The sequence below is a fragment of the Orycteropus afer genome, unplaced genomic scaffold, assembly GCF_000298275.1.
Source record: "Orycteropus afer afer isolate SDZICR_OR568_19922 unplaced genomic scaffold, OryAfe1.0 scaffold00049, whole genome shotgun sequence".
Taxonomy (NCBI): Eukaryota; Metazoa; Chordata; class Mammalia; order Tubulidentata; family Orycteropodidae; genus Orycteropus; species Orycteropus afer.
Genome location: NW_006921636.1, coordinates 3,865,473 through 3,888,436, shown reverse-complemented (window position 1 = coordinate 3,888,436; position 22,964 = coordinate 3,865,473). Strand labels below are relative to the sequence as shown.

The 22,964-nt window shown below is 44.7% G+C and overlaps 1 protein-coding gene across 1 annotated transcript in view; it reads right to left on the bottom strand.

The window, feature by feature from the left end:
* Positions 1–12,590: 12,590 nt before the first annotated feature.
* The window catches only part of LOC103194884 (zinc finger protein 64), a 53,613-nt gene continuing 43,239 nt past the window's right edge, over positions 12,591–22,964 (bottom strand). Inside the window, exons 5-6 of the mRNA XM_007938305.2 lie at positions 20,787–21,038; positions 12,591–13,879 (exon numbers count right to left, since the gene is read on the bottom strand). Coding sequence (XP_007936496.1) covers positions 12,591–13,879; positions 20,787–21,038 — 1,541 coding nt within the window. The remainder of the gene's footprint in view (positions 13,880–20,786; positions 21,039–22,964) is intronic.

The following is a 22,964-nucleotide window of genomic DNA, read 5'->3' as shown; positions in this document are numbered from 1 at the left end:
CCCAGGAAACACCAGGAAGAGAGTGGGGATGTGAGACACAGAAGGGAAGGCAACCAATGCAGCTACGTTATCAACACGGCTACCACTGTGGAGCTTAATCCCACTGGAGACCTCTGGGAGGCAGTGTGGCCCACAGGCACCCGAGTTATCCCACCTGAGGAGTGAGGCCGATGAAAATGACTTGTTTCCCTCTATCAATTAACAGAGAAAGCCAGCCCTGGCCACAGTGGGCTCATCACAGCACACCGTGTCCTCCTGACCCCAGAGCTGCTCGAGCAATGAGTGTGTGCATGAATGGGGCCCCTGAAGCACATGCCATGCACGATGATGCCAATGGGCTAGGGTGGGTAAGTACAATTCTACAACAGAGAGGGAGGGCAGACTTGGAAACAGTAATCCAATCTACTGCAGCTACTAACATTGAACACAGGCAGTCACACATCTATGAATAAGCAGACTGATACAGACCAACACATACATCTCCAATAGTAATAAATTAACATCTAGAATGTTAGGTGGCAAATCCAAACTTCCATCAGCTTTGTGGTATGGGACTATTTATTTTTCTTACCAAATCAAGAGGAGCTTTGTGGTATGGGACTATTTATTTTTCTTACCAAACTGACCCAGGGGGAAGTGATGTTCTTGATCTTTGCCTTACTATGTTGTGTTGACGCAGTCCACCACCAGGGGGAAACATTCATCATTATTTTACAGTGTCGGGGCTTGGCCTTCCACCTGTAAAAATGGCATATGGGAAACAGGCTGACACCTGCCCCTCAGCATCACTGGAATTGATTTGAGAATGGCTTTGGGCTTTGGTTCTCAGCATAATTATCAATAGTGTCACTTCATTCTTCAAAGTGTCCTGGTTTAGATGATAAACTACATGGTCATCCTATGTATATGATATAAATGGCACATTTCTCCTCCAGAAATGACAATCTGTATCTTTTTTTGACCAGCTGTCCCAGGAGCTAACACTGCACAAGCACTACTGCCATTGTGTTTGTCTTTTCCCTTCTAGAACAGCGTTCTGGTTGCACACGGTCTCCCGCTCCAGACCTTCATAAGCTGCAGCTCACCTTAGAACCCTCCTCCTCTACTGCTCTGTCCGCCCCCTCTCTCTCTTCTTTTTAAGTTTTATTTATTTTGCAGTTGCTGCTGAGAATACACACAGCAAAGCATACCCCAATTCAGCAGTTTCTACATGTACAACTGAATGACACCGATGGTGTTCTTTGACTTGTACAACCTTTCTTGTTTGTACAACCCTCCTTTTCTGAGCTGTCCCCCCTCATTAACATAAACTCACTGCCCTCAAGCTTCCTATTGAATCTTTTGAGTTGCTGTTGTCAGTCGTCTCCTGCTTTCAATTGTCTGACTCTTATTTATCATTTAGTCTCAACTCCGGCATTATTTTTCCTAGGAAGATGCTCCTGGGCCTTCCAAGTCTGATTTATACATCTTCCCCCATCATGCCTCTGTGCCCCCATTATAGGACTGTATGTGCTGTGGAGCAATGAATTACTTCACATGGCCCTTCTAGCCACAGTCCGTGTAACTTCCATCAAGTGAGTGGGTGGGACTATGCAAATAAGGTGCTTGTGGCCCACCAAGAGGATTGGATATCTTGCTAATAATACAAATAGGATGTATGGTACCATTGTGGGTGTGGAACCATACAAATAAGGTACTTTGAACCCTAAAGAGAGGATTGGTCAGTTTTGCCATCCCAATAGGCTTAAAAGAGAGCTGATCCCAGAGAGAGGGAGGGAACTCATTACCACCAAGAAGAGACAGGACAGGAGCAGAGTACATCCTTTGGATCCAGGGTCCCTGTGCTGGGAACCCCCTAGACCCAGGAGACAGAGTTGTAACACTGGAGATGGTGAGAGAAGATGATGAAAAGCAGAGGCAGCAGGACCAGGAGGCTGGCAGGAGACAGCGTGGTGGGCTTTTCAGCCCAGAGAGTAAGAAAGCTGAGTGCCTTTGGACAAGAAGCGTGCTGATGGAGTAGGGTGCCTCCAGGCACCTGGCAGAGCCCAGCTTGTCTACTGCGAAGCTAAGAGTTGTAAGTAACACTTACCTGAAAAAGCCCGGAGAAGGGCCCAGTGCCAGAGGGTGAGAAGAAGCTGTCCTGATTAAGAACTGGATTCTGAGTTGTTTCTGTTACCTCTAAGTTGATCCTGATCATGAGTTGTACTCTGTTACTTCCCTAACACACCTCATAATTGTAAGTATGCTCTGTGAGTTCTGTGTGGCCATTGCAACAAATTATCAAACCCAGCAGAGATGTAGAGAGTGGGAGGGACAGTTGGTGTCAGAATTAGTAAAAAGGTTGGAGGATGGAGGCATGTCTGACCTGTGCTTCACAGGAATCAGCCTTGGGCTGTTGATCTTGATTCTCCCTCCCCCAGTGAAGTTAGAGGTAGATGCTACCACCACATTTTTACATGTCCTATGAAAACTGTTTATTTGTCTGTCTGCTTTACTACCCTGTAAGCTGCTAACCAAAAGGTCAGTGGTTCAAACCTACCAGCCACTCTACAGGAGAAAGATGTGACAGTGTGTTTCCATAAAGATTTATAGTCTTGGAAACCCTATGAAGCAGTTCCACTCTGCCCTATAGGGTCATTATGAGTTGGAATCAATCAAGTCAATGGCAGTAGGTTTGGTTTGGAAGCTCCCAGAGAGCAAGTTTCTTGTCTGTCCAGGGTGACTGCCACCATACGTGCCTTTGAAAATTAGTATATGCTGAATGAATGCAATTGCTATGACTGTTTTAATAATTATTATGACAGCTGCCATACACAAAACACAGAGAATAACATCCCCTCAACTCCACTTCCCACCAGGTCTTCCTTCTCTAATCTCTCGGCCACATTAATCTCAAACACACCAGGTGCATTCCTATGTTAGCGTTTTGGCACTGGCTGTCTCTGTGTGCAACTTTCTTGTGATACCCACTGGGCTCCCTCCCTCACCTCATTCTGGTCTTTTATTCTCATCTTAACTTCTCAGGGAGCCTTCCCTGACCACCCTATGGCAGCCCCTCATACCTTGTTCTCCTTGCCACAATCAAATTCTCTCCTTTTCCCCCACAGTAGATGGCACAGTGGTTAAGCGTTTGGGTACTAACTCAAAGGTTGGCAGTTTGAACCCACTAGTCAGCTGCTCCATGGGACAAAGATAAGGCAGGCTTGGAAACCCTAGGGGGCAGTTCTACTCTGGCCTGTGGGGTCATTATGAGTCAGAATCAACTCGACGACAATTGGCCATTTTTTGTTTCTTGGACTTATGCCTTTGCAAGAGTAATGTGCTTCTGTATTTTTTATTATTTACTGTTTCCTTCATGAGAAGGTAGTCTCCGCAAAGGCAGGGATCATTCTCCCTGTGTTCAGTGGAAATTCCAAATTTCCAGAATAGTGCCTGGCATGTCATAGGTACTCAAGAAATACTTATGGAATGAATCAATGAGTTCAATGAACATTAACCAAGTCCTTGTGTTCAGAGGTTAGAGCAGTCAGTCAGTCCCAGCCACCAAGATTCACTGTGGTAAATGAATTACTATGCAACACTAAAGAATAACATAGAATCTACAAAACACTGCATAACATGGATGAACTTGGAGGACATTATGCTGAGTGAAATAAGTCAATCACAGAAGGACAAATAGTATTAGCTCATTGTAAAAAGTCAAGGAAAGGTTTATATATGGAAGGAAATTTTTTTTTGTTCGTTAGCAGGGGTGGGAGGGAAGGGGAGGGAACACTGGGGAAAAAAATCATCAACCCATGTCACTTTAGTTTTGTGTATTTCACTGTACATAAATTGTATTTCAATAAAATGCATTAAAAAAGCTTCACTGTGCTAGAAGAGTGGCATCTTAGACAAGCTACTTTCATCGGTGGCTGTATTGGACAGGTCCAGTAGCCTTAGATACTGTTGAAAGTTCCATAAATGTATACAGAATGAATCCATCAATGGATTGGCCAAACCGTAGCAGCTGGAAATGTCCCAAACAGTCACACGACAGTATCTTTTCCCAATGACTATATAGCACTCAATTCCATCTACAAAATTCCTGAGTAACTCTCAGGAAAAGCGAACATTGGAAAAACAGAGCCTGAGATAAATGACTGTCATCATTGTCTGAGAACTCTGGTGACGCTGTGGTTAAGGCACTGGGCTGCTGACCAAAAAGTCAGTGGTTCAAACCTATCAGCTGCTCCACAGAAGACAAGATGAGGCAGTCTGCTTCTGTCAAGATTTTATAGCCTGGAAACCTGATGAGGGTTGCTATGAGTCAGAATTGACTCAACAGCAGTATGTTTTATCATTACCTAAAAATCACAAAATCAGAATTAAACAGTTAACTACCTTCTAAATTCATTCTCTTACAATTTTATACTTAACATTTTGAAGAAAAAAAGAGAGAGAGATTTGTTAAGGAATACTATTCTACAGTACTATTCTACTTATTTTTTTTTATCCAAAAAATCTTACTATCCTAAGAAGCTATGTCTTAAAAATACAAAAAATACCATTGTGCTGAAATAAATAAATAAAGCAGGTAAATGATATGGGTACAGACAGATGTGTTTCCATAGAGCAAAGGAATACCAACATTCTGGAAGAAATCTCAGTGCTTTTCTCTGGTTTACTGTTGAGTTTTTGAGAGTTGGTGGAAGGCAGTAGTTAAATGCTTAGTCAAGTACTTGGCAGACAGAAACCAAAACCCAACTCACTGCCATTGAGTCAATTCCGACTCATGGTGACCCCTATTGGGTTTCCAAGGCTGTAAATCTCTATGGGAGCAGGCTGCCATATCTTTCTTCCAGGGAGCGGCTGATGGGTTCAAACTACCAACTTTCCGGTTAGTAACCACATGCCTTAACCACTACACCACTAGAGCTCCTTGGCAGAGAACAAGTGCCCTAAATCTGTTAGCTCACTAAGAGAACAAAGTAGTCTCTTGGCCAGGCTCCTCCAAGATTTCTACTCAACTGAAGGGGAAGTGTGTCACTTCTTGGCCATGCCCAACCATCTGCCCACTGGCCACTGGGCTACACTCCACTGCTTTGTCTTTGTGTTCTGTGCAAAGATGGAAGAATGAGGAGCCCTTTACTAGAGCTCCACCATGCGCGTTGATTAAAAGGCAGGGGGTGACATGAGTGTCAGCCCCAATGTAAACTGCTAACGGCTAATAGCTGTGTGACCTTGAGCAGGTCTCTTACAATCTCTAAGTCTCTGATTCTTTATCTGGGTATCTCCCAAGTTGCCTGGATCAGAAAAAGCACTCAATTTAAAATACAGATTCCCAGGCTGCACCCAGATTCATTGCATCAGAATTTCCAGAACTGCTGGTTTTTTTAAAACAAGTTTTCCAGTGACCTTCACACCAGGCAAGTTGGGAAATACAGCCTTGTCTGCCCAATGTGGACAATACCTTCCTAGTGGCCTGCTGGGAAGATTAAATGAGGCAATATGTACAGCATTTAGTCCTGCGTTGGCACATCGTGAGTCAGTAAGTGACAGCTTTTACTATTGAAATATTGGTATTGCCATTTATATTGGGATTAGCAAGCAACATCTGTGAAAGCAGCAGTCAAGCAATCACATGAAGTATTTATTGCATTGGGTAAATCTGTTGCAAAAGACCTTTTACAAGTTTTGGGAAGCAAAGACATCACTTTGATGACTAAGGGGCGTCTGATCCAAGCCTTGAGTCTTTTCAGTTGCCTCATATGGATGTGGAAGTCAGCTCATGAAAAAGGAAGACAGAAGAATCACTGTGTTTCAATTTTGGTGAAAAACACTGAATATTCCATGGACTGCCCTTGTTCATTCAAACAAGTCAGTCTTAGAACCAGAACATTCTTTAGATGCAAGGATAGTGAGACTTAGACTCATTTACTTTGGGCATGTCATCAAGAAGACTGACTGCTAGCAGAGGACATCATATTTGTTAGAGGCTCCACAAAAATGAGGGCAAACCTCAGTGAGATGGACTGACACAGGGTTGCAACAATGGAGCCAACCACCAACGGCCATGAAGATGGTACGGGTCAGGACATGTTCTGTTTCCCACAAGGAGGCCAGGAGTTGGAGCTGACTCGACGACCGCTAACAACATGCCATTTATGTAAAAACACTTACTATGTACCGACTGTGTACCAGGCACTGTGCAGTGGGCTATAATGGTGGAAAAGGCACACTGTGCTGACCTCATGGAGCATGCTCACTACAGGTGGGAGACACAGGTACACAGATAAGTCTTTAATTGCAATTGTGAAAACTGCCAATGAAACTAACATTCACCATGAGAAGCCTCAGAAGAAGGGCCTGGCAATGTGCTTGCAAAAGGCCGTGGCCATAGAAACCTATGGAGTCAGCTCTACTCCGACACACATGGGGTTGCTAGGACTGGTTGGCTGGTTGGTTGAAAGCATTTACTTAATTGCTGCTTGGGAAGGGACTTAATGGGATTTAGGAGGAGTAGGTAGAGGGAGAAAAGAAATTTCTAGACAGAATAGAGAAAGTGCAGAAAGAGGCATTGTGGAAAATGTGCATTGGAGAAAAGGAGAAGTCTGTTTACATGTACTTAACCCCCTTCCTTCATACTAGGCATTGATCTAAGCCCATCTTCTCAACCAGGTGCCACTGATGAACTGAGCCGGTCTAAATGCTGGGCCTCCTTTCCTCTCCCGGGACCTAAGACTCTGTTCATATCTCAAACATGAGGTTGCTTATTTTGCCATATGTGTCAACATGCTGCTTCTAAACTTTCTTTGTAATAATATTTCCACATGATTTTCCAGGCAATTTTTAATGTCAATCACTGCAAAGCATTTGAGGAAATTTTGGCTAGGAATAGAAATCAGCCATTATGGTGGATCAGGACACCCATGTTCCTTCTTAAAAGGATTCCCATTAAAATGAAAACTCAGAAATAAAAGATAATGTGCTTTTTGTACTCCCTCCTAAGCATTCAAGGAGCCCTCGTGTGACAGTGGTTAAGCACTAGACTGCTAACTGAAAGGTTGGCAGTTGGAACCCACCCAGTGGTTCCATGGGAGAAAGACATGGTGACCTCCTTCTGTAAAGAACGTTGTTGCTATGTGCCGTCGAATTGATTCCAACTCACAGTGACTCTAGACGACAAAGCAGAACTGTCCCATAGGGTTTCTTAGGCTGAAATCTTTACCAAAGCAGATGGCCAGCTCTTTTCTCCTGGGGAGCCAGTGGGGAGCTGCAAACTGCCAACCTTTGGGTTAGCAGCCAAGCACTTCACTGTTGTGCCACCCGGGCTCCTGACCTGAAAAGGCTACCCCCATTCCCAGGGCAGTCTAGATGATCCAGAACCTTCCACAGGTGGAGTTATTACCACATCTGACAAAATGCCAACGTTGGCCAACTCTTCTTCATCAGTGGAGTAAGTTCTTAATGATTTGTATATTTCTTTATGTATTTAAAATATATCTGTAAGTTTATATGGAATGCTTTTAACCCCTAAAGACAAATAAAGATCAAATTTATAAAGATACTAAAGGCAATAATAATAATGAAAAAAAAAGAGGTATTCATTTAGATCAGAACTGACTTGGGACAGAGTCGTCAGAATGAAACTCAGTTGTAAGTTGGGGACTACTTGTATATATAAAAAAAGGGGGTGTCCAATCCAACCCAAACTTTATGATTAGAGTAGAAAACACACATACATATGCATCAAAAAGAAAATTAGGAGACAGTCTACCACGATGGCTGACTTCTATGTCTGGGTGGTGAGATTATTAGTGATTTTAATTTTTTATTAATATAGGTAGTCCCAGCTTATGACAGGATTGCATTTTGACAGCTCCATCATAAATTGTTCTGATATAAGTCAATTACCATATTTTTAATTTTTCTAGTTTTTATTATTGCTTTTTATTATGGGTATCTTTACAAATCTGATCTTTATCTGTCATTGGGGATTGGAAACATTACACATAAACTTATAGATATGATGACATCAGCAAATTAGACATGGCAACATTGTATGTAGCACATATTACTAACTATACTCACTCACTGCCGTCGAGTCGGATCCGACTCATAGCAACCCCTCCTTGAGTTTCCGAGGTGGTGTCACTACAGAAGTAGATTCCTTCCTTCCGAGGAATGGCTGGTGGGTTTGAACTGCCAGCCTTCTGGTTAGCAGTCAAGTGCCTTAGGCACTACACCACCAGAGCTCCTATTACTAACAACAGACGTACAAAAAAGAAAAACAAAGCAGATGCTCATAAGAGTGGATCATTGTAACTTAAATACATCATAAATTGGGGACTACCTGTAATACAGGACCTCTGGTGGTACAATGGTTCAAGCATTCAGCTGCTAACCAAGAGGTTGGCAGTTTTAACCTACCAGCCGCTCCATGGGAGAAAGATGAGGTAGTCTTCTGTAAAGATTGACAGCCTTGGCAACTCTATGGGGCAGTTCTACTCTGTCCTCTAGGGTCACTATGTATCAGAATTAACTTGATGGCAGTGGGTTTAGTTTTGGGGTTCCTATAATACTGTTTCATAAACTTTCTATGTTGGATACATATTACAATCATAATTAGGAAAAATTCACTTAAATATTGCAAAAAGGGGCACTCTTGGAAAAAAGGAAAATGTAGAAAACATCACTCATGACAACAGAAGTTTCCCAGCTAAAATTCATGAGTCACAAAGTTTTCTCAAGAGCTTCCAGCGATAATTCTAAAGTGATCAAATTAATATGAATATAGTATCTTGGATGCTGTTTCTATTTCTTACCAAAACTATAGTGAGTAAGTCCTTACTCCTCTTGCTGGTATGAAAATAAATGAATCCTAGCAATGAAACACATCAAGTCATCAGAATTAAGTTCAAATATCAAGTACAATGAAAGAAGGGAGAGAACAATCAAGCTGTGACTCTATCACGATTTCCTAGGGGAAGCTGACCTTGCAGTTCCAACACATAAACCATCAAGTTTCCCAAATGAACATTTTATATTTCCCTGGTTCATTATTGGTGTCCCTGGCCAATGCAAACTGTTAATGTGTTCGGCTGCAAGCAGAATGGTTGGAAGTTCGAGCCTACCCAGAGGCACTTCGAAAACAGGCCTGATGATCTACTTCCAAAAAATGAGCCCTTCATAACTCAGCGCAACACAGTTCTACTCGACACGTGTGGGGTCGCCATGAGTCGGTGTCCTCTTGACAACACTGGTTAGTTTACTACCAAATAAACAAGGGGCAGGGGAGGAGAGTTATAGCTTCATGCAAATTTAGACTCAATAAATTCAGGTGTGTAGGAAAGAACAAAGTGGCCACAACGCTGGTAAAACTGTGTCTAACAATGCAGGTGCAGTTACGAAGGTTGGGACTTGCAGCCACCCCATATGTCAGAGTAGAACTGCATTCCACGGGGTTTCCTTTCTTTCTTTCACACTGATTGGTCCGCGGCATCGGTCACAGTCTCCGCAGCATGTCAACACTCTCCCTATTTCCTTCCTGGCTTCCCTGTCCCTCCCTGCCTTCTCCTCTTTGGTTTTGGGCCAGTGTTGCCCTTTTGGTCTCATAGAGTTGATTGTTCTTTTTTTTGTTTCGTCATCTTGGTGAAATCTTACTACAGGCCCTCCTTTGTACACTTGGAGGAAACCAAGTCACAGGTGAACTAAGGTTGAGATTCATTTTTCTCTGGTGATTTCATAACACATTGATTTACTAAAAATCTAGACGTACTTAAAGCCTTGTTAGAACGTAACCCAGGATGCAACTGTGGAGACACCTTAGTCTCAGGAGGAGATCTGCTAGCATTCCACAGTTGTGATGCTGATGTTGCATTCTCAACAGGCTATGAAGGCAGCCGGAGAGAGTTAACGTAATACATACAAACCGAGGACACCTCTTAGCACGTATCTTACGCTTCTTAAAGAAGGAAGAAGTATTTTGGAACACTTACTTGATTATGACTAGCTCAAGATCCAAAAATGTTTTATCCTCATTCACATTTAAATTACTGAACATCTCAATATGCAAATGAAGCCTTTCTCTTCCTATACAGTGGTTTTAATATAGAATTTTATTCCTTTCTAATTGTTTTCCCTCCATCCAAGTTAACATGTGTTTACCCTCTAGTTAGTGGTTTACCCTCCCTTCTCCACCCACCCTGGTAACCATCAAAGAATATTTCTTTTATGAAACTCTTTTCTTGACTTTTTACAATAGTGGTCTCATACAATATTGACTGACTCCACTCAGCAGAATGGCCTCTAAGTTCGTTCACGGTATGAGATGTTGCACAGGTCTGTCATTGTTCTTTAACACTGTGCTTTACTCCTCTGTGTCTATGTACCACATTCACAGGGTTTGCAATGGCTGATCTTTCAAGAGCCTTTCTTCGGAGGAGATTCTGAGTGGACTGGAACCCCCAACCTTCTGCTTAGCAGACAAGCACAGTAACCATTCGCACCACCCCAGGGGCTCCAAAACCAAAAGAAACCCACTGCCGCCAAGTCAGATCCAACTGACAGTGACCCCTCCTTGGGTTTCTGAGGCGGTATCACTACAGAAGTAGATTGCCCAACCTTCCTTCCAAGGAGAGGCTGGTGGGTTTGAACCGCCAGCCTTCTGATTAACAGTTAAATGCCTTAGACACTACACTGCCAGAGCTTCCAGGGGCCCCAAAAGGGAAGAAAAATACGTGTTCTCACAACACTCTAAAGATGCTTTTCTCGCAAAAGTAACCTCTCCTCAACAATCCTTGCTGGTGTTCTGGGAGAGCATGTTTCATTTGTTCAATGTTTATTAACTGCCCACCATGAACTGAAGATCAGCTAGAGGCGGGGAAATCTGAGATGAAAGAGAGAGAAGCACTTGAGACGAAGTCCTTAAGCATCAATATGGGTAATTCTAGCTTGCTGTCTCTCGCCACCTACTGGTCAAACAGTATTCAATTCAAAACAATAAAATCTGAACTTCCCTCTCCTGAATACAGTCTTAGTGAGGACTGAGGTGCTCCTGACCCAAGCCACGATGTTTTTTTCGATCGCCTCATATGCATGTGAAAGCTAGGCCATAGATAAGGAAGACTGAAGAAGAATTAATGCATTTGAATTATGATGTTGGTGAAGAATATTGAATATACCACAGACTGACAGAAACAAAACACGTCTGTCTTAGAAGAAGTACAGCCAGAACGTTCCTTAGAAGCAAGGATGAGAAGACTTCATCTCCCTTACTTTGGACATGTCAGAAGGGACCAGTCCCTGGTGAAGGATATCCTGCTTGGTAAAGCAGAGAGAGGGTCAGTGAAAAAGCGGCAGACCCTCAACGAGGCGGAGTGACACAGTGGCTGTTGTTGAGGCTGGTGCTGGACCGGGCAGTGTTTCGTTCTTTTGTACACAGGGTCGCTATGAGTCAGAATGGACGCGACAGCCCATAACAACAATACAGTCTCTGCTTTGGAGAAACCCAGGTGCTTTTATAACACCACTCACCTGGACCCTACATTTGCTGCACAAATATGAGTATCAAAAAATGCGACATCTGAGAAAACTCTGTTCTGTTGGTAGGAGCCTGCATCACACATGCATATAAACAAACGCCAGGATTAGTCAGAGGTTTCCAGATGCAAACAGGGGAGCCCCTTCCGGTACCACACATATTTAATGTGCCTGTGAAGGAGGTAAGATGCACATGTAATCTTATGCTGTGTTTTTCTTAGGTGCCATTGACTTGACTCTGACTCAGTGACCCCCTGTGACAGAGTAGAACTGCCCAGAGGGTTTCCTAGGCTGAAATCTTTACAGGAGCAGGTCACCACATCCTTCTCCCCATGGGTCTTACCCATGACCATTTGGTTAGCAGCCGAGGGCTTAGCCGGAGATCCTTATCATTTATGAGAGAACTAAAAACCTGTTTCTTCTGCTTTGCTTTCATTACATGAACCACACGCCCAAATCACACCTTGACTCTAAAGACTCTGTGCATTTTAATCACGTAACAGTTTATTAGAAAACCATTTCTTTTTTGCCTAGGAGCACTAAGCATTTGTTGTGTGTGTGGGTGTGGTGTGTGTGAAGAATCCATGTACCATTATATGGAAAAACAGTCCACCATGCCAACACATCTGTATCCTTGTACTAAACCACTAATATCCCAAACTCGGGGGTGGGGGCATTTCAAAACGGGGGCTTAAGAGGCTGGGAAGTACCATCTCCTGCACAGATTTAATGAAATAGAAAAAAAAACCCACCCTTAATTCTAGTTGGGAAATGAGTTGGAAACGAATGTATTCATGACTAGTCACTGCATTTCATTTCTTTCTAACCCGTCATCAAAGTATGTTGGTGGCATTCAAGAACCTACACATATAACATGGCCATTCAGAGGTGGTCTCAAAGCTATGACAGTGTTAAAAAAATTAGACTAAGCAATACAAAATTACAATTTGTTTCTCCCGGAGGTCCACAACATTCCTTAAAAACATGTAGAGCCAACCTCTGACAATTCTACTCAGGGTGTCTTTGCTCGGCTCTGCTTCGCGCCCATTCCTGTTTCTTTTCAAGCGCTAGTCTGGTATGGAGTCGGCTGGACAGAGCAGAGCAGGGTGGGCCGCCCCTTGAATGATGGAGTAAGTCTGCTTGGGGAGCTCTTGCTGGGAAGAGGAGGAGAATATAGGGGGCGCTGTGGTGGCCACAGCAATGCTCTGACCCCCATCGCTCACCACCGTCACTTCCGCTGCCCCCTCCTGGATCAGAGCGTTAAGGCCTTCAAAGTCCGTGCAAGTAATGCCCGAGCTGGTGATGAAAGTCTGGTTGCCGGAACCTTCCGGGGCGCCGCCGGGGGCTGCGGGGATCAGAGTCTGGTGCAGCGCGGCTCCTTCCGCCTGCTCGTGCGTGGTCAGCAGCACAGTCGGCTGGGCCATGGCTGCCGCCTCGCTCGGACACCCCGAGGCCTGAGGAGGGGCGATCAGGCTGACCTGGCGCAGGATCTGCAGCCGGCTGTTCCCCGGGAGGTCCTCTGCGCTCTGAGCCACCAGGGCGGGGGGCACGATGTTCACTGCGGTGGCGGCGGCGGCGGCCTGGACGATGGTGTTGGTCTGGGGCAGCTGATGCCCCACGATGATTTTGACTCTCCCGTCGCTGAACGGGGGCACCGGGTTGGGCTGGAGAGGCACCTGGAGATGGCCTACGGCGATGGGCGCGGCGGGCTGCTTGCCTGGCTCGATCTGGAACTGCAGCACCGTCACATCCGGGTTCTTGTTCTCACTGTATTCACTGTGCTGCCTCTTGTGGCTGCGGAGCGAATCCTCCCGCATGAACGAGGCGTCGCATATATCACAGTGAAAAGTCTTCTTGGCGTCCAGCTTGGCCACCTGGCGGCTGCTCTGTCTGGCCGTGTCCTTCCTCTCCAAGGCCTCGGTCTTGACCATGTCCCCGTGGAACTTCTTCATGTGCTTGCTCAGGTTGCTGGGCTGCTTGGTGTCGAAGCTGCAGTAGCTGCACTTGAAGGGGCGGTCGGTACAATGGATGCGCTCGTGCACGCGCAGGGCCGCCTTGCTGGAGCACGAGTAGCTGCACTCGGAGCACTTCTCCGGGTGCTCCGACTGGTGCACCCGGCTGTGTTTCCGCAGCGTGGCCTTGCTGTCGCCCAGGAAGTCGCAGTGCGGACACTTGAAGTTGTTCCCACTGTGCTTGATGCGGATGTGCGACTTGAGGTTCCCTTTCATGGTGCATCGGACATTGCAGAACTCACATTTGAAAGGCTTCTCCCCCGAGTGCACGCGCATGTGCCTTTTCAAGTCCGAGCTGATTTTGAACTTGGCGCTACAGAGCCAGCACTGGAAGGGGGCATCCCCTGTCAACACAAGGTGAGTTTCGATAAGAACAGGCAGGCAACAACCACAGCGGATCCCCCCGAAGCACACACACCAGAAAATGGCTTAAACCAAGGCAGGCGGGTGGAGGCCTTCTAACTTCAGTCTGGGAGAAGGGGGTTAAAAAAAAAAGTGGGGTGAGGGGCCTCTCTTCTCCCCCAAACCTAACCCACCACCACGTGCTTTGACCGTACCACCAAAGTGATACAACCCAGAAGATAAAAATGAGAGACTGAAAAGAGCTATGTCACTGTCCCAAATAAAGTACGATCTGCAAATATACTTAGTATATTCTTGCCAAACGATCAAGCTACCGCTCCTAGCGTTCACGTGCCCACTCAGCTAGTGAACGGTTCACAGGTACATAATTATCATCCGTCGATTCTGATTGAGTTACGTGTTGTCACGGAGTCAAGGAAACATGTTCAAGTCACTCTGCTCTGTTCTGCACTCCACAGTGTATGCACTTTAAAAAGACTGAAACACTTAGCTTATACTTCATGCAGATCTTTATAAATAAAGATGTGTTTATTGCACAGTGTTTATTTACCCTGCATTGGCAGCTGCTGCTTTACTTGTAAAGTCATAAAATCCAGCTGCTTGATTTGAAAAAAAAAGAAGAAATTCAGATTCACTGTAAGATGAGGAGGGCAAGAGAAATTGCACACATCTGAGTGGATGTTGAGATCCCAAGTTCATTTTCTTAATGAATGGTAAGTCTACTTGATCTAAGGCATGGATATTTCAAGCAAATTAGTGACCTTGCCTATTCCAAAAATGGTTTGAGTGAGTAAAATAACAGCAGCTGACGTTCTCCAGTGGCTTCTTGGATGGCGTACGCCATCTACACTAAGCATGTCATGATGTCCCCATGAGGTAGGTACTATGATTACTACTATTATCAACACTATTGTACAAATGAGATGGAGACCTAGAGATACCGTGAAACTTGTTCAGTCACCCGCAATACACGGCAGAGCTTGGATTCCAATCCAGGCTTGACTCCAAAGCCAGTCTTCTTAACTCCTAGATAAATTATCTGTACAGGCAACTCACGTTGGCTTTCCTAGGCTAGAAGCTCAAAAGAACAGAGATTGTGTTCCAGCTTCTTGGGATAGGGCTATGACATCAGCACGTGCTAGCTTAATAAATGCAATTAAATGCAATCAAATTAATAAATGTAGTTAAAGATTGCAAGGAGTAATTGAACAAACTCTTATAAATTGAGAAACCTGCACCTAAACACTGCTTTGTTTGACTAAGAACCACAAAGATTATGCACACTACACTTCAGAACAGGGACCGATAAGCTATAGCCCACAGGCCAAACCTGGCCCTCTTCCTGTGTTTGTAAATGAAGCTTTGTTAGAACACAGGCACACCCATTTGTTTATGTATTGTCTATGGCTGCTTTCATGCCACAGTGACAGAGTTGAGGAGCTGAGACAGAGACTGTATGGCCCACAAAGCCTAAGATACTTACTATCTGGCCCTTTATAGAAAAAATCTGCTGAGCCCTGCTCTGGAATGCTGATGTTAACCTTTTTCAGTCATGGACCCCTTTTGGATAGTTCAGTGAATACTGTGGGCCCCTTCTCAAAACCAAAGAAACCAATTATCTTGAAACAGAAATCAAAATATTAAAAGAACAAAAATTATGGTATGGCAACACATGTTCTTCATTAACGCATTAAATAACAAATCAGGCGGCGGGTCCATCTATTCTATTCTAAGTAGGGAATGATGTAAAAGGCATTCTGATCTGTCAGGAACAACCGTGATGTTTATGAAAATATTTGTGATTTCTACTGATGGCAAGGCCACACACACTGTTACCAGATTTCTTGCCTAGTTTCATAATTGCAGGACATGCCAAATTTCAGTAAAGATTAGTGCAAGTAATGAATATGTACCTTTTTGCCCATCCACCTTAGCTACCTAGTGCCGCTCTAACAGAAATAGCACAAGTGGTGCTTTAACAAACACAAATGTGTCCTCTCCCAGCTTAGGAGGCTAGAAATCCAAATTCAGGGCATCAGCACTAGGGGAAAGCTTTCTCTCTGTCATCTCTTTTCTCTGTCTGTCCTTTATTGTGGGCCCTGAGTTCCTTGGAGGTCTCCATGTGTCTTGGCATCATCTTCCCCTGGGTCTAGGAGGTTCTCAGCAGAGGGACCTTGGGTCCAAAGGACACACTCTGCTTCAGTTCTTCTCCCTTGGTGGTACTGAGGTCTCTCCTCTATTCTTGCTTCTCTCTCCTTTTATTTCTGATAAAAGGCGATGAAGACCATACCCCAAGGTAACTCCCTTTACATTGGAGCATGGCTGTGACTTGAGGAAGGATGGTGTATCCCACCCCACTCCCTTGACCACTGACTGGGTGATCATATCAGATCACATCATGGGGATGATTACATTGTTATGTAACTGCCAAACCACTGAGAATCATGGCTTAGCCAAGTCGGCACATACTTTGAGGGGACACAATTCATTCCACGACACCATCCAAGTTATGGACCTTCTAAACTCTATTCATGAACCCTTGAAGGGAGATGTCTATGGACCCAGATTAAGAATTCCTGCTTCCAAATGGTCTGTTAGGTTATTTAGTTACATTCCTGCCCAAGTTATAGAGATGGGTTTTACATTTCTTTAGCAACCAGAAGAGGTGAACCTCAGAAAAGCCAGATAACCAATCTCACAGCTGAGTTGCAGAATTTAACCACACTTCTTGACATGACAGCAAAGGATTTAAATCCCTTCTTTTCTTTGCTTTGACCTTGGATTTATTTCTTAAATGAGGCACCCTACTCAGTAAATGGGAGCTCTGGTGGCGTAGTGCCTAAGGCATTTGACTGCTAACCAGAAGGCTGGTAGTTCAAACCTACCAGCCACTCCTTGGAAGGAAGATTGAGCAATCTACTTCCATAGAGATACCACCTCAGAAACCCAAGGAGGGGTCACTATGAGTTGGAACTGACCTGATGGCTGTGAGTTTGGTGTTTTTTATTTATTTATTTTTTTAAACAGTAAACAGTTCTAGAGATAAGCTCTCTGAAGCTAATGACTATGCTTGTTCCTATCCACCACTTGCTCCCCAGTGTCTGGTACACAGCAGACATTTAATGTTTGTTGAGTGAATAAGTGACTGATAAATTAAAGCTGAAAGATCTTTCTTGAGTATAGGCTGCAACCAAGACAAATGATGATACAGTCAATGACATCAGTGGAAAGATAAAAACAAAACCCTATTAATTTCAAATTTTACAAATGCCACGGATTTACAAAAGGGAAATAGAATACTCCATGGATATAATGCATACATGGCACACACATATATTTTCAGGAAACACACCTTTTCTGGACTAATTGAAAGATGCTATAAATGGGAAATTCATCTTCCAAGTCATAGTGATTCTGAACTATTTTCATAAATGAATCCATCGGCTCCTTTAACTGAAGCTGGGAAAGACTGCCAAAGAAAATCAATTGGACACGATTATGCCAGAATCTTAACTTGTTGTGGTGGATTAAGAAAATGGGCCCAAATCTCTTCCGCCTCTGCTGTGCTGTGCTATTCTGAATGCTCTCCCAACAGGGGCAGGTAGGATTGTCACGACTCTCGGCACTAGGCCCTACTACATCATCTACTTTGGCCAACAACACAACGCAACGCACTGCCATCAAGTCAGATCCAACTCATAGCAACCCTTCCTTGGGTTTCCGAAGCAGTATTGCTATGGAAGTAGATTGCCCAGCCTTCCTTCCGAGAAGTAGCTGGAGGGTTTGAACTGCTGGCCTTCTGGTTAGTGTCAAATGCCTTAGGCACTGAGCCACCAGAGCTCCTGTGCTTTGGCCAAGGAGGTGTTAAATGACATGAGATGGGCCTCAGGGCTTGCTTGTTTGTACCTCCCCCAGTGCCACGAGAAGGCCAAGCCTGGCTGAGCCAACCGGTCTCAACAGGAAGACGAGAGAGATGGGGAGTGAGCTGGATTGCCCCAGCCAAGGCCAGTGGACAGCCAGCCCACAGCCAGCAGCCCTCCAGACATGTAAGTGAGCCCAGCCCTGATCCACAGAACTCCTAGCCAATACCCAGCTGACCCCCAACACATGAACAAAAAAGGCTTACTGCTGTATGCCACTGAGGTTTTTGCTTTTTGTTACTGCATTATTTTGATGATAACAGTTCTCAGATGTTGGTACCTAGAAATAGGGTGCTATCATACAGAAGCACCCCTGGGTGGCACAAGTAGTTAAGCACTCAGCTGCTAAACAAGTTGGAGATTTGAGCCCATCCACCCAGAGACACCTTGGAAGAAAGACCTGGCGATCTATTTCTGAAAACCCACACACTGAAAACCCTGTGGAGCACGAGTCTACCCTGACGCTCACGGGGTCACCATGAGTCGGGTTTGTTTTTGTACAACAGAAACCCAAAATATGTTGCATTGGCTTTGGGACTGGGTAGCAGGCAGAGGCTAGAAAAGTAGTAAATCACATTATTTACACAACTTTTGGTAAAGTAGTCATCTGCGGTAACTTAGAGGCTAGAAAATGCACGTGAAGAGCTTTTGGGCTTCAGCACAGAGATTTGTTCCAGTGTTTTCCACACTGAGTGTGACAAGGCCCTACAAGAAACAGACAAGCCCAGGAGTCCGATAGAGCCTGGTGAAACCCTGAGACTACAGCCCCTAGCTGCCCTTCAGGTCTGGAATTGAACCTACTCCTGTGGCTTCCAGCCAAACAAAAGACAGGCATATGAGCTGAACATTTACCTGAGGTAGATACACTCCTTGGAGAGAACCATCATGGGAGAAAATAAGGGCTGTGTATGCACACAGTGATAGCTCAGGGGGCAGGAGTGTATGGTGGGATGGACACTAGGAAGAGGTAACTATCGGGAGGAAGTGGGAGGGGAGCTGTTGCATTGGGGTAAATTGTAGTCAATGTCATGAGACAAAGTGCATGTGAACTGCTGTATGGAAAGTGAATTTGCTCTTTAAACTTTCACCCAAATCACAATTTAAAAAAAAAGAAAAAGAAAGAAAGAAAGAAACAGACAAGCTCAGGAAAGAAGCCACCATTTTCTAAGCAGAATTTAGAGGGAATATAGGAAATCCCAGACTTGCTAGGTTGGCAAAGTTCCTCATCTCTGGCCAGAAAAAGATTTTCAAAGTAAGATAAAGCCTGTGGATAAAGATCATATCCAGGCAGTGGATTTTAGTGTGAAAACCAAATGAAGGATGTGAATATAAGATGCTTTGTTAAAGTCTCTAAAAGAATCCAATTGGTGCTGGGTCACTTTTCTCAGCTGCACAAAAAGAAATCTCAAGGAAGTCAAGCCGCAGAAGCGTGATGTGCCGAGAGTGTCCACGGTTGAGTTAGAGAGAGAGCAAGTCTTTATAAGAATTGGGGGTGTGGCTTTTGGCACAAGGCCATACAGGAAACTCCCCAAATTTTAAGACAGTTCTACTGGTAAAAGTACTGCCAGCCTAGACGAAATCAAGATGTAAAAAGACGCCAAGCTTCCCGTAGGCAGGAAGAGGCTGAGAAAGTTACTCCAAGGACACATTTTCTCATTCTCTTTAGGAGTTAAGGAAGGTGACAGGAAGGAGTTCCAGGGAACAGTCAAGAGCCAGGGAGCTGATCCAAAGCCTAAGCGAGAAACACTTCCTGTCCCCAGTGGGATTTCAGATATGCTGTGGACCAGTGACACCAAGTGCCTCCCAGTCCCTCCCCTCCGAATGGCAGGATTATCACCATTATCACAGTGCTGCTTGACCAGTGCATGATGGGTGTGTCAGGGCAGACAACTTGCTTTTCATTTCAAAGGTCTCTAGACCTAGAGGAGCCATATCCTAACCTTGACAAAGATCACAAGACACTTGTCTTCACTGACCCTCTGACTGGATGAAGCTTGGGGGTCTTGAGAAGGGATGAGTGCCGTTTGCATGTGGGAGATGTGAACAATGGTGGGTATGAAGGTAGACTCTGGTCATTTACAAACATGGCCCCAGTTCTTTCCCTCCCCCTTTTCTGGCTTTTGCTGTGTAACCTTGTGGTGACTATCCACGGTGGATGAGTTCAACCCCACCAGGTCCACCTGCGCGACTTGCTTTAACCCATGGAATGTTTTCAGACTTGATGCAGACCAAGGCTTGCAAAGGGCTTAGACACTGTGGCTTGCGCCTCTGCCATCACCATGAGAGAGAGAAGCCCACTGGTCCCAGTAGAAGGATGAAAACTACGCAAAGCAGAGCCCAGTTGCCCCAGCAGACATCCAGCCTACGCCATCCATGTGATTAAACCCAGCCAAGATCAACAGAGTTGTGTAGCCAATTCCAGCTGACTTCAGGTATAGAGGCAATAAATGCTTCTTGTTACAAGCCACTGAGGCTCTGTGGCTGTTGTCACACAGCGTCATCATGTCAACAGCTAACCAATACACTCAGCAAAAGGAAAGTGCGTAACTTGTTGAGGGCCCTACTCTGCTGACTTTTCTATGTACTTCTCAGTCGAGCTGTCCCATGCTGGACTAAATCAGAGTTACTTTAGCCCATACATTATGTAGAAATTGATTAAAGATGTATTGTTTATATCTCTATTTCGTTTAACACCCTTCCTCAATTATATAATTTACTAACGAACAAGTTATAAAGTTGTATGTAAAGATATATATACATATATTTAGAAATTGGAACCCACCCCTATTTTACTCATAAAGGCTTGTCTGGGCAGATGAAAGGCAAATCTGTGAACACTGGGATGGCTACACATCCCCAGTTCACTTACTTCCACGGTGACTGAATTCTTTCAGGTGCTCTGATGATGTGTTTATGATTCGAGCAATAGGAAGGTAGGATCATCGAGAGAACCATCTGCTGGACTTACCCGTGTGGGAGCGGAGGTGGACGGTGAGCTGGCTGGAGTTGCGGCTGGCGTAGGGGCAGATCTGGCACTTGAAGGGCCGCTCGTCGGAATGGATCCGCAGGTGCTTGTTAAGGCTGCTGCTGTCGGCCGCAGCGTAGTCACACGTTTTGCACTTGTAGGGCTTAACACCGGTGTGGCATCGCATGTGCGTCTTCAGTTTATCCTTCCGGCTGAAGCACTTGCCACAGACTTCACACTTATGGGGTTTGTCTCCTTCAAAAAGACACACAGATGGCATCAGGAAACCAGGTTAAAAAGAAAGAAGCTCATTTTCCATCCCTCTTATGAAAAAGGAGCTCTGGTTGTGTAGTGCCTAAGGTATTTGACTGCTAACCAGAAGGTTGGCAGTTCAAACACACCAGGCATTCTGCGGAAGGAAGACTGGGTGATCTACTTCTGTAAAGATTTACCGCCTCAGAAACCCAATGTGGGTCACTATGAGTTGGAATCTACTTGATGGCTGTGAGTTTGGTTTTTTTGAGTTTTTTCTTATGTAAAAAGTAATAGAGTCACCCCAGAATGTTTAGACAACTCAAAACAAGCTGCATAATGAATGGCAATCAGCTAACATCTTAGGAGAGGTGCATTTTCTTCTTCTATTTTGTTTATCGGTATTTTCTAACCTTTTCCTACAGTGAACATGAGTTTTCTATTATTTAAAAATAGAAGGCAACTAAAGTAAAATGTTCAGGGGCGGCTGAGAAAATGAGAAACTGCTCACTGTCCCTTGTAGCCATTCTCCCCTTCTGCCTCTGAACAACACAGCCCACTCCAAAGTCTAGAATCCCTGAGTTGTAGCAGATCTCATGGCTGATCCAGGAAGCCCTGGTAGTGTAGGTGGTGAAGCCCTCAGCTGCTGACTGAGAGGCTGGCCGTCTGAACCCACCCAGCAGCTCCGTAGGAGAAAGGGCTAGAGCAAAGATTACAGCCAAGAAAACTCTATGGGGCAGTTCTACTCTGTCACGTGAACTCACCATGAGTCAGAATCAACTAGACTGAACTTACAACAGCAATGATGGCTGACAAGCTAAACCCCATGTCTCCCAGTCTCCCTTGCAGCTAGGTGTGAATTTGTGACTAAGTTCTTGCCAACAAACAGGCAAGAAGTAGGTGTGTCACTTCTGTCAGAGGAAACTGCCTTTTACTTTGTCTCTTTTTCCTCTCCTTGCTCACCATAACCAGAACCTGGGGGTGAGCCATCAGGTGAGGGCGGGACCCCCCACAGGCAGGGAGAAGCGTAATCTAAGGAAATGTAATGTTCCACAATGCAGTGCAACTCAGTGTCATGTAACAAGACAGAAGGAACTTAAGGCCCCATATGACCTCATAGGGCAGAGCCGCCTATGCGCCCTAAACTACCTGCTTACTGCTAGACAGTTACGTGAAAGAGAAATAACCTGTACCTTGTCTGACCCCGTGGTTGGGCTTCACTGTTATAGCAGTTCAATCGGTCCTCATCACATACATGCCAACCTGCCACCCACAAACTGATTATTCTATGTACACTTTTCTAATCTCTTTTATATGTGTGTGTATGTGGTTTTTTTTTTTGGTACAAAAAACCTCTTGTCTAACACCAATGTCAACACTTACTTTTTGAAAGGCATTGGGCCTTCGAATGAATTTATTAAAGCAGCTGGGACTACAACCAGGAATGTCTTGTCTACTCAGCCACAGGGCCACCTACTTCTCCACTACCTTCTTCCTTACATGTGAAATGGTGTCAATGATGTTTTCACATCCTTATATATCCCAGACGGGACAGCATTTCACTGTAGGGAGCTGCTATCAATGACTGAACCAACCCCTTCCTTGGCCACTGAAAAGAATGAAGCATACACAAAACATTGTTCCATCTCCTACTTTGGCGAGTAGCGACTGGGACCTTAAAAACTTGCAAGCTGCCATCTAGATGCAACAATGGGTCTCTCCTCATCCAGAGCAAAGAAGAATGAAAAAAAAAAACAAAAATTCATGGAAACAATTAGTCCTAGCGACTGGTACACCATCCCATCTGCAGCCTATACGAATATGAGACCAGAAGAACTAGATGGTGCCCGGCTAATACTGTCAACCACTTGGAAGGGGATCTATGTAGGAGATCCTGGATGGAGAAGGAAAACAATGTGGAACAAAACT